This window comes from Cervus elaphus, chromosome 14 (genome assembly GCF_910594005.1).
Source record: "Cervus elaphus chromosome 14, mCerEla1.1, whole genome shotgun sequence".
Taxonomy (NCBI): domain Eukaryota; kingdom Metazoa; phylum Chordata; class Mammalia; order Artiodactyla; family Cervidae; genus Cervus; species Cervus elaphus.
The window spans coordinates 70,286,154-70,304,008 of NC_057828.1; the positions used below are offsets into that span (position 1 = coordinate 70,286,154).

The window sequence follows — 17,855 nt, forward strand, 5'->3', positions numbered from 1 at the left end:
ATTTATGTGAGGGTTCACTCTTGGTGTTGTACGTTCTGTGGATTTTGACAAATGTACAATGATCGCTGTCCATATTGTAAACTTGTTTTTTAATTGAATGAACAGTGATTTCTTAAATATACTCAAGCATTAATGTAAAAGGATACATGTTTTAGTGTTAAGCACATATTCCTCTTCCAACAAAATGAAAGGTCATCTTGAGGCACCTTGGGTCACCAGAGGCCTCACTTGTCTCTCTGGTGGTGTTTGGCTGCGTCCTGTGTGACTTCATCCTCCTGTTACTGAATGCAGGTTCGTGTGTTTGACACACAGTGAGGCCAAACCGACATGTCCGAGTTTGGAGCAAAAAAAAGAGGTTTATTGCAGGGCCACGCCAGGAGAACAGTTGGCTTCTTCTCAAAAATCCCTGAACTAATATGGTAAACTTTTCGAAGGTCAGATCTGGTTTTGAATGCATGGCTTTGCTGCCGTTTCAGCTCCCAGGCCTGGTTCATGTGATTAGCAACGTCATCTCCTGGGGAAGCAGAATATGACAGGGTCCCTGCTCCCAAAAACCCCAGAGCTGGGAGAATAGGAAAAACAAGGAACAAAGCAAAGGGAACATCCTGTGCCAAGGTATAGAAACAGGAAAGGACATGGAACTTTTCAGGGGAGGGCAGAGGGCAGTTTGTACTGATCTGTGCGTGCGTGTGTGTGTGTGTGTGTGTGTGTGTGTGTGTAGGGGTTAGAGAGGGGAGGACGGGTTAGTGTGGGTAGGTAGGTGGAGACCACTTTTGAAGGGTTTGATATATCTGACTAAGTACTTTTAATTCTTAATAAATCCCATAGGACATTGTTCCTAAAACGTGTCACAAAAATAATTAAAATAATCACCACCTTTTAATGTACCACTTGCTATGCTGAGCACCTTTTGTCGATCAGCTCATTTAATGCTTCTTACAAGTCTGCCAGGTGGCTACTCTTGCTGTCCACGTTTATGGTCCAGGTAGGCTGACTCCACTGTTCTAATACCCAGGGATGTGTAGCAGCAGAAAAAGGGGCCGTGGTAAGATGCTTTGAGAAACACTCTCATAAGTGCTGCGGTTAAAAAAAAAATGTGTTGAGCTCAGGGTTTCAGTTATTTAAGCCTTCTAATAAATACTCTTTGAATCCTTTGGGAAATAAAAACACTGCCTTGAAATAGAAAGCCGTCAAAAGATTCCAAGTTGAAGCATGGCACAGTCACCTTGCATTGTAAGAAAAGAACCAAGTGGCAGGAAAATGATGGGGATTGGGGTGACGGGAGGAAGTAAATAAGTGTAAGCGTCAGTCACTCAGTCGTGTCTTTGTGAGGAGCCCGCCAGGCTCCTCTCTGTCCATGGACGTCTCCAGGCAAGAATACTGGAGTAGGTTGCCTTTCCCTTCTCAAAGAGGTGCCAATTAGGTAGACATAATAAGAACCTGGCAAGAGGAAATAAAATGAACCCTTTAAGAAAAAAAAATGTAATTCTTTTGAATAAGTTCAGAAAAAAATTAGGTATGAGTTTCTGACTGGGAATTTTTATTAAGGAGGAGACTTGAGAGATAAAGGAGACTCAGAAAATTAGGATTCTGATAATATGGTTACAATATATTTGAATCAATGGATTTTACCCTTTCCATTTTCCCCAAATGAAATCTTGGGTGGGACTCCAATAGATAAGATGGAGCTGCTCTGTTTGCTGAGGGGATCGATAGGATTATCTGGAGTCCCATCTCCTTGTGCCTTTCCCACCTCCTGCAAGGCCTGGAAAATAACTGACCTAGATTAGGAGAAAAATAGCTAAAAACAGTGCTGCCTTATGATTGTGTCTTATATTTGAAAAATAAGGACATGGACAACAGCAGAGTTTAGTGGCTAGGACTGTGAGCTTGGATCAGCCTGTCCAAGTCTGAATCCCAGCTCTGTCACTGATTTGCTATGTGACCTTGGGTAGTTTTGTAACCACCCTGTGCTTTTGTTTTCGTGAGAATGGAGAGGGTAAGAGTAGCAGCCTCCACGAGTTGTTGAGAGGATTAAATGAGTTAGTTTTTGCAGAATTGCCACCATATCTCAGTGTCAGGCAGCACTCAATACCGTGGTCTCCTTGACAAGACAAACCACTCAGATCAAACAAAGAGGAATATCCTATGTCGCTTATATGCGGACTCTGAAAACAAATGATACAAGTGGACTTACTTACAGAAACGGACATGGACTCACAGACATAGAGAAGGAACTTATGCTTGCCAGATGGGGATGGGTGGGAGGAAGGGTAGTTCGGGAGTTTGGGATGGACTTGTGCACACGGCTATAAAATGGGTAACCAACAAGGACCTGCTCCAGGGCATGGGGAACTCTGCTCAGTATTATGTAACAACCTAAATGGGAAAAGAATTTGGAAAGAATAGATAACTGCATATGTATAACTGAGTCACTTCAGTGTACACCTGAAACTAACATAACATTGTTAATCAATTATTGTCCAATATAAAATAAAAAGTTAATAAAAAAGGTATCACCCAGGCCCCTCCAGAGAGTGGGCTCTCACCCTTTCACAAGTCTCTTTGTTGCATTTTTAGGTGGCTTTGATCATAGAAACTATGATCTTCCACTGAGCCAAAATCTTTCAGTTCCTTGAACAGTTTCAGATTGTGCTGTCCAGTAGGATGGCCATTGGCTGCATGTGGCTATCGAGCACTTGAAGTGTGGCTCGCTTAAACTCAGATATGCAATAAGTATAAAATAGACAGCAGCTTTTGAAGATCTAGTATGACAAAAAGTTAAAATAATCTCATTAGTCATTTTTATATCAGTTACATATGTAAGTATGTGTTAGTCATTAAGTCGTGCCCGACTCTTTGCGACCCCATGTACTGCAGCCCACCTAGCTACTCTGTCCGTGAGATTTTCCAAGTCGGGATCCTGGAGTGGGTTGCCATTTCCTCCTCCAGGGGATTTTCCCAACCCAGGAAAGATCCAGGGAAGAAGTTGCATGTTAAAAGCATAAAATTTTGAATGACCATTTTAAATAAAATTTATTGAAATTTGAATTTTACTTCTTTGTACTTTTTAATGTAGCTACTAGAAAATTTTTAATTCCGTATATGGCTCCCATTATATTTCTGCTTAATACTGCTGTTCTAAGAAAAGCAAGGAGACCACTTGAATAGTAATAAGGAATATAAATAATTCCAATAAAATGTAAAAATATGCTGGAATTCTTCCTTTAGGAATAATCTTGACTCTACATTTTTTCGGAGTTTTTTTTAAATTGGAATATAATTGCGTTATAATTTTGTGTTAGTTTCTGCTGTACAATGAAGTGAGTCTGCTATGTGTGTTTATATATATATATATCCCCTCCCTCTTGGACCTCTCTCCTACCCCCAGCCTCATCCCACCCATCTCGGTTGTCACAGAGCCCTGAGCTATGCCAAACAGCAGGTTCCCATTGGCTGTCTATTTTGCATATGGTAGAGAATTGACTGTACTTCTCCCCTGGTGGCTCAGAGGGTAAAGCATCTGCCTGCAATGCAGGAGACCTGGGTTCAGTCCCTGGGTCGGGAAGATCCTCTGGAGAAGGAAGTGGCAACTCAATCCAGTATTCTTGCCTGGAGAATCCCATGGACGGAGGAGCCTGGTAGGGCTACAGTCCACAGGGTTTCAAAAAGTCAGACACGACTGAGTGACTTCACTTTCACTTTAATTAAAATATAATAAATGAAAGAGGGATAAATAACAAAAGCACCTGAGACTGCTCTTCTTGGCCATATTCTATTCAAGATAGATAACTTTTTAATAGGAAATCTAGCTCTTTGTGGAAGGATGGATTTGATAACTCTTAGGTCTCTTCTAAGGCTGGACTAAGAGTCCTGGTTTTTAAAGGAGTCTAAAAAAAAATCCATGACCATTTCATAGGGTTGGTGATTGTCCTCTAAGTTATCCCCCTTTTCTTTTACAGATTTACATTTTCATCTTTACTGAAAGCTGATTTATCCTAAGCTAGCAACTATGGTAGAAGTGTCTCACATTGTGCTATTTTCATAATGGCTAGAGTTTATAAAGGTGCAGAGTCTTAACATGCATTTCCTTTCATCAAAGTAAAGCTACCCTACATTAAAAACATTGCTATGGCTTGATTTTATGTTAATCTTTTGGGAATTGGAAATTTATCTGTGATAATGGGAGTACTCGAACACCTCATTCCCTGGCCCCGTGAGATAATAATGGAATTTGCTGTGTTTTATAGCCAGCTTAAACACATCTAGATGTGTTTGTATTTGCAGAGGACTAAAATAATCAACCAAGATTAAGAAACGATTGAAGAGTAGGCTGCTGGGGAGATTTCTGAATTTTGTACTGCGTTTTGTCTTTGTAAAGATTATAATGTGAAATCTGATTAGCTTTATGTCAATTCTGTAAGGTAAATTGGCACCAGTGTCTCTTTTCTAGATAGACAGATTATAGGTGAGGCAATCCCCTGGTCTTCATCTTTTTGTGTATTCCAAGTGAGTGGTATAGCCTCCGAAGGAGGGATTTTTCTTGGCTATGAGATTTGCTTCTTGGGTCTGTGTTACTCTGCAGTTTCTTTTCCTGTACTTTTACGAAGAGATTGCCTAGGAAAATGAAGATGGTGCAGTTGTTAATTATAGACGTGTCAGTTGTAGAAATCCCAGACTTCCAGAGTAGAGGTTGATTGCGCAGAAGTTGTTTTTTGCAGTTATCCAACTGATGTATGCTGGTTTATTTTCCAAAGCCTTTGGAATGTAATTGCGTGAACTGCTATTTCAGAGTCTGTGTCCAGTCATCTTTTGAAGTATTTTCCATACCTCAGTGAAGGTTTGAATGCTTGTGTGTAATTCCTCTATATTTTATGTGGAGGCATCTCAACCTCTCTGCTTCTTAATTTACAACCGAACCTACATAGAAACCCTTGTAACCTAATGCAAAGTATTTTAAACTTTTGCTTCTAGATGATTACCTCTTCAAAATGCTTGAGATAAGATCATTGGGTTTAATCCCTGGTCCCTAGTAATTGCCAAGACTGTGTCTGTAACCCTTATAAACAGCATTTAAGCTGTGCTGTTGGTCACAAAACTAGAAAAACAAAAACCCTAAAAAAACAAACAAACAAACCTTACCCTCATTAATAGCTACTGTGGGGGATAATACCGTTTTTACAGATAAATGGACAGCAAATCAGAAACATCTCAAATTGTTTTTAAAGGCCGTCTTCACTACAGTCTTTTGATGATCCCACAAGAGGGATCTCACTTTCACGCTGGCGGATTTACAGGCCAGTCTGCCACTGAAGAAACCTATTTTTTGTGGGCTCACATACACTTATGCTTTCCTGTTAAAATGCAAAACTCCAAACCAAATAAACCAGGAAGCTACTCATATGAAAATGACAGTTTAGGGTGACTCTTCTCCCATTGTTATTTTAGTCGTGCATTTTTAGCAGTTGATTTAGAGATGTGGTTCTTCTCCCTGGGAACTGGTTTTTCTGTCTTCTTTTTCTTATCTTCAGTGAACTCATTGCAGAATTCACGGCACCAGAGCTGTTTTTTTTTTTTTCCTAAAGAAAACTAGGGAAATAGAATGGGATTTAGAGCTCACACAGAGGTATTGTGAGGCGTAGATGGACCTGGCTTATGTTTGGTGCTTTGGCGATAAACCCAGCAAGTGTCTCAGGCATTTTACTTGGCCAGTGTGGTAGAATCCTTTCGGTCATGGAGGAGGGGGTTTCTGTTCGGAATCCACCACATTTTCTTCAACCACGTGGCCGTGTTTAGCAGAGGAGCTCAGCTTTCAGAATTCAGCTGGAGTTGAAATTGGCGGGTGGCTTATGCACAGGCCTGGTGTGGCCTCAGCTAGGCTGGATGGGATTAATGGCCCCTTGGATGATACACAGGAAGTTCACTGGTGCACATGTTAGTTTAAGTGAGAGGTTAGGTTCTGGTTCTATTTCTTGTGATGCACTGTGAGACATGGCTGAGTCTTGTGAGCGTGCAGCCTTGTGAACTTGCATAGAGCAGGGTAATGAGAGGAGGCAGGGCCTTTCTCCTCTGTCGAGCACTCCAGAGCAGGCATATGACAGAGGAAGAATAGGGAGGGATGAGGTGGGAATGGAGAACCTTACTTGGAGCAGAGCTTTACCAAACAGTGTGCAGATGGGGTGGATAACCAAATTCAGCACTTCTAAAACTAGGTCATTCTGGCCATAGCAGGTAGAAACTGTGTCCTCCAGGTTATCTGCTTCTCCTGCACTGTAACCCCATTTCTTGAATAGTTAAATAATTGTTTCATTGGATAAATGCATGTGAGTCACCCAGAAATACCCTGTGTTTTGTGGAAAAGGTTGTATTGTAGCAGCAAAAGTAACTTATGCCATGGATTAGGTTTTGACTTTAAAAGTGGTTTGCCTTGTTATTTGGAATTCTGTGCTATTAATTACAGCTCAAGACTATTTTCACACCATGATTCTCTTATACCTCATCACCTTCCTTTTCTGTGTATGCACGCATCTGTGTGTATATGTGTGTTCCATGGAATACTTTCTCAGGGTGTTTTTTCTTTCCTTTTTTTTTTTTCCGAAGAGCAGAGATCAGGTCTGGTTTAATGATTGGGTGGGAAGGAGAAAAGGAAACTTAAAAAACTTTAAAGCACAGGAGAAGTAAAAGTTACCTTGTTTTTTTTTTTTTTTGCAAAATCAATTATAGAATGTTTATGCAGCTATTGTGGACCCTTTATAGTTTAAGTGCTACTGATTTGAGTGAATGTTATAGTTTGAGTGAAGTAGGGACTGTAAAATCATACCTCCAAATGTCAAGACTGCTTTTAATGAAAGGTGATAAATCGTGGTTGGCCTGCTAAGCAATTGCAAAGTTTGCCCTCACTTTCTCCACCCAGGCTTACAAAAGGGCTCTTTTCCAAGTAAAATAATTATCACATAGCCCATCACTGCTTACATATATTACCTCATTTATCATATACAGACTCACTCCTAGTCATCCAAAATAGGGTGGAATACCCTTATACGGCACTGTGCTCCGTGAAGGAATTCGGTGCAATGCAGAACTGCATTGGATCTTTTTCAGATGGTTTATTAAATTAAGTCCCCAGATTGCCTCATTTTCAGGCTAGCCTAAGCCCACATGATAGATCCCCTCGGAAAGCTTCAGAGTGATAGTCCAGTGTCCCATAAACACCTTTAATGAGACTCTTAAAGAAACTCTTTGGGGAGACACTGCTTTGTGAAGTTTTTCCTTATACTTTTTAGATTTTTATGTTACTTGTAGACCTTCCAGCTTCTGCTTTTGCCTGCATGTTCTCCTTTATTTCCAGATAACTTCTGTTTTCTGATTCTGTGGTTGACAGGGATACCAATAGCAGCTGATGACAAAGATGCTTGAGGCTTGTCTGCTTTTTTTTTTTTACTGAGATTGATGATCGTGATGATGCATAGCTGCAACAGAAAGTTCCATTTGTGAAGTAGTTATGTAAGGTGGGCCACGCACATGGTGAATGGTCTTTATCTCATTTATGCCCCTAACAGCCTGTGGCTGGTGGGGGTAATCACCACCCCCATTTCGAAGAGGAGAAAGCTCCAAGACTCTGGGAGGCTCCATCACTCATACAGTTATGGAGACAGTGAGTGTAGAAGCTGGGAGATAAACTGACGTCAAAGCCTATTTTCTTTCTTTTTTTTTTTTTTTGCCTATTTTCTTTCCCCTCAGCCACATTTCATTTCTTCTATATCATCAGTCACACTGGAACAACTAATGGACTCGCTGGAGCTGGGAAATGAACAATAGGGTCAGAATTCACTCAAGCAAGTTGGCCTAAGTTTTAAATAGAAATATAGCCTTGATTCTGTTTGTTGGCATTTTGTTGCTTGAGAAATGCATAAATTTCTGGTGTGGACTTGCCCTGTGAAATATCGTGGAGGAAACGGTCCCATCTGAAAGCTCACACATTTAAAAATATCCTTTAGAATATTTAGATCTGCAGTTTTATATAGGGAAGGATAAGTCTGGTTTTCTAGTAAACTCAGAGTCAAGACTTAATTACACATTTTGGTGGTGTGGTGACGGGGATTGATGTACTGTATCGTTGAGGGTGCAGCCAGCTGTAGTGGGAACTTGGGCACAAAAATGCCTTTGGAAATTAAACATTGTAATGAAATCATGCCTTTGAAGGCAGATTTCCAGGTGTGCTGTAAACCATTCTAGGCTATAATTGAAATATAAAAGAATGCTTCAAAAGCAGTGATCTATTTTTTTTTTTTTTTTGGTTGACTGCTGTGCTAATCCTGAAATCCTAGCATGAATTAATATAAAGACAGGATTGGATGCATAAAAGTACCTGTTTTAATCATTTAGCACGTTGTTCAAAACTCAACCAGTTGAGGCTTCAAGTCCAAGGGTGAAAAACCTCACTTTCATCTATCAAATCCCCCCCACTAATCTGCCAAGAACAGCCACTGGGGGCTCCTGTGGCAGCTGCGAAGAGCGACTCCTTCCACTCTCCAGCTTAATATGGGGGAGAGACTCGCTGCAGTTCATGTATAATGAAGTGGTCGAGGCTAATGTTTTTTAAAGTACTTCATTAAAGCTTAGAGTGAATCCATTTTCTGTTCAGATCAGGTACCCTATGAAAATATTCTATGCTGCGGACACTTAACATAGGCAGAAGGGTTCATCTTCGGAGCTGAGCAGGAGGTTACTTTGCAGCAGGTGCAGGAGCTGTCTCTGCCTCTGCCGGCGAGCTCCATGTGAGATCACGAGGCGTTCTGAAGGCACAGGGACGTCAGCCTCGAGATCTTAGAATAAGCCCGCATGGTCTCCACTCTGTATCACCCACTGCCCTTACCTAACAGAGGTGCATCTGTACCCACATGTGCAAGTAGCAGCCATGGGTGGGAACACTGCCATCTGGAGACTCGGGGTGGTTTACAGTCCTGTGTGCCTCTGGTTTCAAAATAAAAGCTGGATCCTTGTGTCCAGGCTGGGGGACCAAAGGTGAGGTTAGACGCTGGAGTCATATTTCCTGTGTGGTCTCAGGATGCCCCTTAGGAGGCCTGAACTGATGCTGTCTTGTCTTTTTACCTAGACACACTACTTTGGCCTTTGGTTTCTCAGCAAGAGCCAGCAAGCACGATGGGTGGAGCTGGAGAAACCTCTGAAGAAACATCTGGACAAATTCGCTAATGAGCCTCTGCTTTTCTTTGGAGTCATGTTCTATGTGCCAAATGTGTCATGGCTTCAGCAGGAAGCCACAAGGTAGGTGCAGGTTTTTCTCCGTGCTCCAAGTAAGGGTGTGGACTGCCAGGCTTCAGAGGAGGTAGATGAGCTGGTTGATTTAGGGGTGTGTGTGTGTGTGTGTGTGTGTAGTGGAGGAGAGGGTGAGGTAGGTGGGGATTGGTTAGCAGTCACTTTGCAGCTTTAGAATTCTTGTTTGAATCCGTGTAGCTCATGCCAGTGGTTCCTTCTGCTTGTGAGGTAGCAGTGATCCTGAGACAGGTAGAATTTTGTGTCTAGAAGCATAGAAATATTAGTTAAGAGACTGTGAGTAAAATAAATATGCTAGAATTTAATTAAAAAAAATTAATTAACCACCTAATGCTGTTTGGTCCACTCCTTCCCTCTAAATGTCTCCAAACAAAATGCATCGTCTGACTTTGCATTTGAGGATTGAGAAGGTCATGAAGATGGGAGTAGAGTTGAGGAAAGCTCAGACAGGGTAAGGCTTGGTTTGGTGGGTTTAATACAAAGAAACTGGAAGCCAGGAGGCAGAGAGACCCGGGGATTGGCTCCACCCTCTTGCTCATTGGTTGCTTTACCTGGGAGAAACTGTGTGGCCTTTGAAATGGTGTTTCTCCCCCATCTGTAAAGTGAGGGATTTGCATCTAAGTCTGGAATGATCTGATTAGTCCGAAGCTCTGTGAATGAAATGAGTACGTTTTTATTGATGTTCCTTAAAATATGCAGGTGTGTGTGTGTGGGGGGGGGTGTTTTATCAAACGGTTATTTCCAGTAATGAATAAAATTGCATAAACTCTCTACTTATAAGCCTTTTACTCAGATCATGGCATTCAAAGTGCTTTGGAAGCAATGCCAGTGACATCTGGGGTGAAAGGAACAGTATGCTACTTGATTATTATATGTGTCATTTCTTAGATTTTCAATTTCTGAAATAAGGATGCAGTTGAAATTTTTATTTACATTTTACGGTGATAGTGTCCATCTTCTTCTTTTTTTAATCCAAACTATTGTTACATAGGTGGTGTTTCTATAAAACAGAGGCTCTGAGAGAGCTGACTGACCCAGGAAACCTATATCAGTCTTTCAGGTGTCATTCATTTGAAGCACTTGATTATATACCATCGTGTGCTGTTTTTGAATGATTTCATTTAAGTCCTTTCTGTCTAAGAAATTATCTCCTCAAATCTCCTCAAGTCAAATCAGATCAAGATGATTTCCTCCAGCTTTTGAATCCTTCTTGAGTACTTTACACAGTGTTAGGAACACAGCATTACGTTAATAAATACTTGCTGATTCATAGCTCTTGGACCTTTAAATGCAAAACCATGAGTGCCAAGGGTGAAACAGGGACTATAAATTAATGCATACTGAGAAAAGTTCAGCCTCTAAGAAAAAAAAAAAAATGAAGTGGTGTTCCTCTAGACAGATTTATTCTGTAATGTCTGTTTAGGAAGAGCAGTTGAAGTGGTGAGAGACTCAGAAATTATGCTTCATGAAGTTAAAAAAACAAAAGATTGTTTAAGCTTAGAAAGATGAAGACTTGCAAGGGTACAGTAGCTGCCTTTGGACTCTCATGGGGAGGGAATTCTGTGTCAGCTCAGAGTCAGTAACAATGAAGTTCAAGGAGTTGAAAGACTTTGGTTATTTGGCTTGACGTAAGAACAGAGTTTCTAATAATTAAAGCCACATAAAAGTCGAACAAGCAGACCTACAAAAGAGCAGGCTCCTTGGTCTCTGGAATTGCTGTAGCTCAGAGTGAATAGCCTGTGTGGTGTCTTGAAGAGGAAACTGCCATATTGGATGGGATGTTGGAATCATCAGTGGTTCTCAGACCAGGGCTTGCTGGATCATAATTAACCCAAAGCATTTATTCGAAATATGGATTCTAGGACGGCACCAGAAGCCTGAACTTGAATGTCTCAGGCTGGGGATCACAAGGATGTGTTGTTTAAAATCAGTGATATTCCTCAGGTAGTTCTGATGTTCATCCAGGCTTGGGAATCAATAAATTAGTTAACCTCTAAAGCTCTTTACAGTTTTAGATTTTCTAGGTAAGTAAACTTAATGCTGCATTATTTGATTGTCAGTATTTGCCTATGTAAGCTGAAACAAAACGTGTTTAAATCTCAAAACTTGAGGTATAGAGTAGGAACTTCTTGCTTGGTTAGTTTGGTTCATGTAAGAGGTTTGATAAGGAAGGAAAGAAGTGTTTCTCAACACAGGAGTTTGAAGCAGACTCTCTTACTATTGTTTGATCAGAAAAACTAACTGAAAATAATTCAGAACTTTGAAGGACGTTTTTTTAGACTTAAACTCTGGAAGTAACCTATGTAAATTTCAGGTGTAACCTTCTCTCTGTGGGGAAGGATATTTGTAATTAGGAGCTGGGTTTGCATTAGGAGTTTTTTGGTACTCCCCTCCCCACCCCCATGCACCAGCATTGCAGGAATTTTTTGTTGTCCCAGAGGGCCCGAAAACTGAAATGTGCCAAGGGATGTCAGAGCAGGTCAAAGACTTATGCTGGAGAGATGGAGAAACAAGAGCGAAAAGTGTTATAAATAAATAAAGGAACACTGATAGAGGGATAAAGACAAGAAAAAAAGTAGGGAATTCCATCAGGGTTGGGCTCAGGGCTGGTGCTCTCACTGTGGGGGCCCTGGGCTCCATCCCTGGTTGGAGAACTAATTCCATAAGCCACACGGTGTGACCAAAAAAAAGAAAAAGAAGAGAAAAAAGGAATATATATATACTTGGGAAGGTTGAGGGCCACCAACTATGACCCAGATTTGGCTCACTGAGACTCACCCTTAGTTTTGGACATATAGACCAGAGTGCAAAGGAGGCCTGGTTCAGACAGAACCAGAACATTTTGGAGTGTTCAGGATTTCTGAGTTTGATGTTAGAGGTGAACAGATGAGCTGAATTCAAGTGGAAGAGAGCTGTAATACTAACAGTCATTAGGAGCCCTCGGGAATATGAACCTTCTTGGGAGGTTTTAGAAGCATCTGGGGTCTGCACTGAATATTGAAACTGTCTTCCAGGCAGAGCGGCCGAGGAGAAGCAGTGGTCGGGGGGGATCCCAGAGGACTGTTTCACCGAAGGCCCCAGCAGCATTCACGAGGAGTCGGTTAGTGACCGGCTCTCCAGTCAGTCCCTGTTTCCTGAGTGACCAGGCGTCTCAGGTGCAGATGGACTTGGGCTTCTGAGAGCACCTGGGATCCGCAGCTTTGACACAGAACAGTTAGTCTTTGTGATGCCCCGCACAGTAAGATGTCTGCATAGATTAGAACTAGAGATCTGTCTTTCATTGCGGGCAACCCTTTGGAGGAGGCAACCATTCAACCATCTGTGCTTCAAAAATAAGCCTTTGTCCGGAGCCCACCACACTTGTTTTCACGCAACACATGTTTGCAGTGATTTGGCTACCTCTATTTGAGAGTAAAACAGGTTCTATAACATTAGCCATTTCTTCTCTGAATAAGAAAAAAGAAGTTAGAATTCTCTCTCTCTGTGAATCTATATAAAAATAGAGGTGAAATGAAGATATATTTAATGTATATTTCATTATGTGTATTTCATTTCTCGTCTTCAGACAGTTCTACCCTTGAAAACTTGCAGGTTAATATGGTATTTGGAACAATACAACAAAAATTGGAGAAGGATGTTGACTGCATGCTGTTTAAGAAGGTGATTGACTTTATTAAGATGATCGAAGTTTCTTAAATTAGAAAATTGAGACACTGTCTTTTAAAATTAAAAAAAAAATTTTTTTTTTTACTTATTTGTTTTCTGCCGCGCCGGGTCTTTGTTGCTTTGTGGGCTTTTTCTCTAGCTGTGGCGAGCAGGGGCTCCTCTCTAGTTGCAGTGTGCGGGCTTCTCGTTGTGGTGGCCTCTCTTGTGGACCACGGGCTCTCGGGCGTGTGGGCTTCAGTAGTTGTGGCTCCCGGGATCTAGAGCACAGGCTCAGCAGCTGTGGTCCACGGGCTTACTTGCTCCATGGCATGTGGTATCTTCCCGAACCAGGGATTGAACCTGTGTCCCTGAATTAGCAGGCAGATTCTTAACCACGGGACCAGCAGAGAAGCCCCTGTTTTTTTCCCCTTTAATTCTGATGTACCGTGTTTCCTCTCATCTCCCAGATACTTTTCAAAAACAAGCCTCTTCATAAGTGAGGGAAAAATGCCAAGATAGCTATGGTGGAGTCAGGGATGAAACAGACAGTTCAGAACCAACACTTAGGTGGTGATTGACTAGAAGACCAAAGTTATCAGAAGGAGAATACACACAGAAGTACTCATGAAAGGGGGGAAAAAAAACCTCTTAATATTCTTGAAGAAGTGTGAAAAAGCTGGTGAAGAGGACACATTAAGAGACAGATGGAGGATGAGTCATGAAACCATGAAAATGAAAGAGATTAGGGAGAGAATTCTCTCCAAGCTGTAAGATGCATTACCTTGGGGCTTTAAAAATGTTCGTTTTTCCCCCTTTGGTTAAAATGACTCAAGGATGGACCACCATAATTTTTTCCATTTTGCTTGGCTTCTCTTCTGCCTTTTTGCCAGCTTTTCTGTTCAGCAACGGAACTCTGGTTAGGAGTTTATCTTCCCCCGTTCTGCCCTCCTCCTGACTCAAAGGAAAGATTTTTGTAATGTGTTTTAACGATGTGCATAGCAACAGGCTCATTATAAACACATGGTGTTCAGACTTTTCTGGACATGGAATGAAAAAAGATGGTTTGTGAGAGGTGGAGAAATTCTTAGTCAAACAGAAGGATCCTTAATAATAGCCAGGGGAAACCAGAAAGCTGCTGGCCAAGATCACTGCTTTTCTTTTAGGTCTGGGGTTTTTCCAAGTCTTCCTCCAGTGAGGAAGTCCCTCTTTAGTTTTTTCAATACTAAAGAGAACACTTTGTAAGAGAAGAAGTAATTTTTGAAGAGTGAATTGGCTTCGAGGTTGAAGTTCCTTGACTGCATGCATGATTTCTAAAATTTTCGATTCTGGGGCATTTTTCCGTTATCAGAACATGTTTGTCTTTGCATTATCCCTGTTGAATGGTCTATTTGCATATTGCTAAGGGCCTTCTGGACTTCCCGGATGGTTCAGTGGGTAAAGAATCTGCCTACAATGCAGGAGACTTGGGAGATGTGGGTTCTATCCCTGGGTTGGGAAGATCCCCTGAAGGAGGAAAATAGCAACCCTCTCCAGTATTCTTGCCTGAAAAATCCCATGGACAGAGGAGCCTGGCAGGCTAAAATCCAAGGGGTCACAAAGAGTTGGGCACAACTGAGCAACTCAGCAGCAGGCGGCAAGGGGCTTCTAATTGTCCTAAGGAGGCCAGATAACCTTTCCTTCTTTTCCAGGACACATTTGTAGCCCGCTGTGGAGGTGGGGTGGTCCGCGCTCCTAGAGGTGAGCGTCGTTTAGACAAAGCAGTGGGCCCACCGCTGTGGCCAGCACATTTGCTCTGCCATCCAAGGGCAGTCTCGGCACTTTGTAGCACATCTGTTGGAAACCCCAGGTCGGTGGGACCTGTTGCAGGCTCCCTCCACCTAGTGGGCGCAGCCTCTGTATTTTCTGTGCTTCTCAGCCTCTGTGGGGCGCTCTTCTCTTGATATCACTCTTCTCCTGTACATCCCCCACCTTCCCTAAAGTACTGGACGATGAGGCTACATGCTAGTCTGCTTGGTAAAACTGCCTAGCAGTTATTTCCAGAGAGGTTTTGAAAAAAATTCTTAATCTCTTTATGAACTAGTAGGGGGCCTTTGACAATGTTAAATGTAATTCCTTGTCTGGGAAGAACTAATGGGACAACGTGTCATTCCACCAACTGGAAATACATGGCCACGTCGAAAGCTGCACTGTTCAGGTGCCATAAAGAGCGTGAGTGCATTTTCTGTTGTGATGGTGAGTGACTAGGGAGTTACAACGGCATTACAATGTTAGATGGTGGTGGGGAGTGGTACCCCACTTTTCTTCCAGTTACATGTTTTGGGCTGTTGGCATTTCTATTGATGTTTAAGGTAGATTCGCTGAAGACTTTTTACATCCCTGTGAAGGTCAAACTGGTGTTTTAATTTTTTTGTTTTTTAACTAGGCTTCCAGAAGTGGTTCCAGTGACCTTACAAAAGCTTTCTTCACCTTACCTTTCTTGTAAATACCTCAAGTTTCCTCCTTAGTCTCTTGCCATCTGCCTCGAGTGCTATTGTAAACAAGTCAGCGTTCAACCAGTGTTTAAAATGTCTCTTTTAAAAGCTCTAATTATGGTAACATTTCCATTTCCTTTTACAACACCATTTATTTTGTTCCTCCGGTTCTCTGAGTTCTTTTATTATTTTGAAATGTCATTTTAATGGCTATTTAAAGTTTACCCGTGGGCTGGGAAATAGGGACTCCCTTCAAGTCAGACTTAAGATTCAGCATGAATTCCCTGTGGATAATATAATTTGCTGAGAATGGCAAATCCTTCTCCTAGCCAGCTCCAGCCAGTGAATGAGAACTTGTTCTCTCTCTGTCTGATGATTGAGAATGAAATTGTTTCTGGCAGATATTTTAAGATGCTGTTGATACTGAGATTTAATCTCAAACATTATACTGTGTGGCCAACATCACGTATGATGAGATGAGAGAGGAGAATGGCTGTGTGCCACAAACAGCCATCTTGAAGGCAAGAAGAATTGATTCCCCAAAGGAGATGAGTTGATGAAAATGTGAGTTGCCATTTGCGTTATTTTTTATTTCAACCTTTGTGTTAAGCACCTATTCCACGTTAGACACTTTGCTAGTCAGTGGGAGTATATAATGAACAGATCTCAACATGTCCTCTCGCTTCTGAAAGAGCTGTATCTCCAAGTGGCGTTTATTTCATTTCCACATATTTGATTTATTGGAAATTGGAGTTTGTCTGTAAAGCTTACACTGCTCATGTTATTTACTTCCTGGCGTAGGCTTTCTTGCTCTTTTCGTGAATCATGGGGAGCCTGGTAAGTGTCTTCCTAGCCCAGCTTTGTGGGCCTGTGACCTGTGCGGTTATTTGCATGGGGCCCCACACTCAGAGAGGTACTGAACTTGGCTTTGTGCTCTGCTGTCATTCTTTTGAAATTCTTAATGATTCTTTTTTTTTTTTTTTGGCTGTGCCAGGCAGCATGTGGAATCTTAGTTCCCTGACCAGGGATTGAATCTGTGCCCCCTGCAGTGGAAGCTTGGAGCCTTAACCACTGGACCACTGGGGAAGTCCCAGAAATTCTTAATGATTTTTGAATAATGAACCCCGCATTTCATTTTTCACTAGACTTCACAAATTTTGTAGCCAGTCCTGCCCAGGACAGCCTGCTGCCTACGTCCCTGTTCGTTCATCTCTGCTTGTTTTATTGTTGCCTTGTGACTCGCTGGGTGGATCTGAGTCTGCTGTTATGAGTGTGATCAAAGAGAAAGAGTAAATAATAATAATAATAAAATCCACAGGCAAACAAAAGTAAAATTTTCACACTGTATGCACTCTCTGGCAGATAGTGTGGAACAGGGAGGCCTGGTGTGCTGCAGTCCATGTGGTTGCAAAGAGTCAGATACAACTTAATGACTAAACAACAACAGAATGAAAATATGCAAATAAAATTGAGGTCTTGGTAACCATTTCTGCCCCAGGACTTGACTTACTGGAAAAATCCTGCAGGGTTGGGGGAGCCATTAATATTCTAAAATCAGTTGAATTTCCTTTAGGGAAGCTGATCAATTAGCTTATCTCAGTCCTCAACTAGGATTTCCTTACGTTTTTCTATAAAGAGGATGCCTTTCCAAAGTTTAGACTTTTATTAATTAAAGCAAAAGCACACCTTAGCGCCTACCTCATCATACCAAGTCTTCCACATGTGTGGATATCCTTTTTATCCTTCTCTTTCCCCTCTCGGGGAAAAAGATCTCGTTTGCAAGAATACGTAGAGAGATAGCAATTTAGGCAATGGAACAATGAGGTGTACCCAGATAAAATGAAGTTAGTACTTAAATACAATCTGGTTGTTTCTTTGTTAAAATTCTCATTTTCAATCATATGGCTAATGTGTATTTACTAGTATTTGATATCTGTTCTGAAATTCTCAAAAGCAAACAAAATCATGTGTTTCTGTTGAGCTGCTTGGAAATAACTTGGTGTCTTAAGCAGGGGTAACAATTTTGTGCATTCTCTGATCTTCAAAGATATACATTTATTCATTTGTTTATTCACTGATTCACTGATTCCAAACGGTTCTTTATCAGAGTTGCATTGCAGAAGACTGGGAAAGATCCAACATTTGACTCATGGAGTAATAAAGATTTATAATAGAGCAGGGATTAAAATTTTAGAATGTTCAATTTTTTCAAAAGCCTAGTAGAACCCAGTGATCCCATGCAACAGCGTTTACCTTCAGCTAAGAGGTGGAGAGAGGGGAAAGGTAAACAGTAGCGATGAGAAGAGGTGTTTTGTCGCGTCAAAGCATGCCAGCTATGCTGTATGGATTTTTTTTTTTAAAGCATCCACTTCCTTAAAAAGTATTTCTCGGATTTGTTGGGATACCATTATAATGGGTGGGATTGGGAGGAGTGTGTTAATTTCA

At 41.5% G+C, this 17,855-nt stretch overlaps 1 protein-coding gene across 2 annotated transcripts in view; it reads left to right on the forward strand.

The window, feature by feature from the left end:
• PTPN14 (protein tyrosine phosphatase non-receptor type 14) overlaps positions 1–17,855 on the forward strand; it is a 183,451-nt gene that overhangs the window by 73,087 nt on the left and 92,509 nt on the right. For both annotated transcript variants that reach the window (XM_043923278.1, XM_043923279.1), the window contains exon 3: positions 9,116–9,285. In XM_043923278.1, coding sequence (XP_043779213.1) covers positions 9,116–9,285 — 170 coding nt within the window. The remainder of the gene's footprint in view (positions 1–9,115; positions 9,286–17,855) is intronic.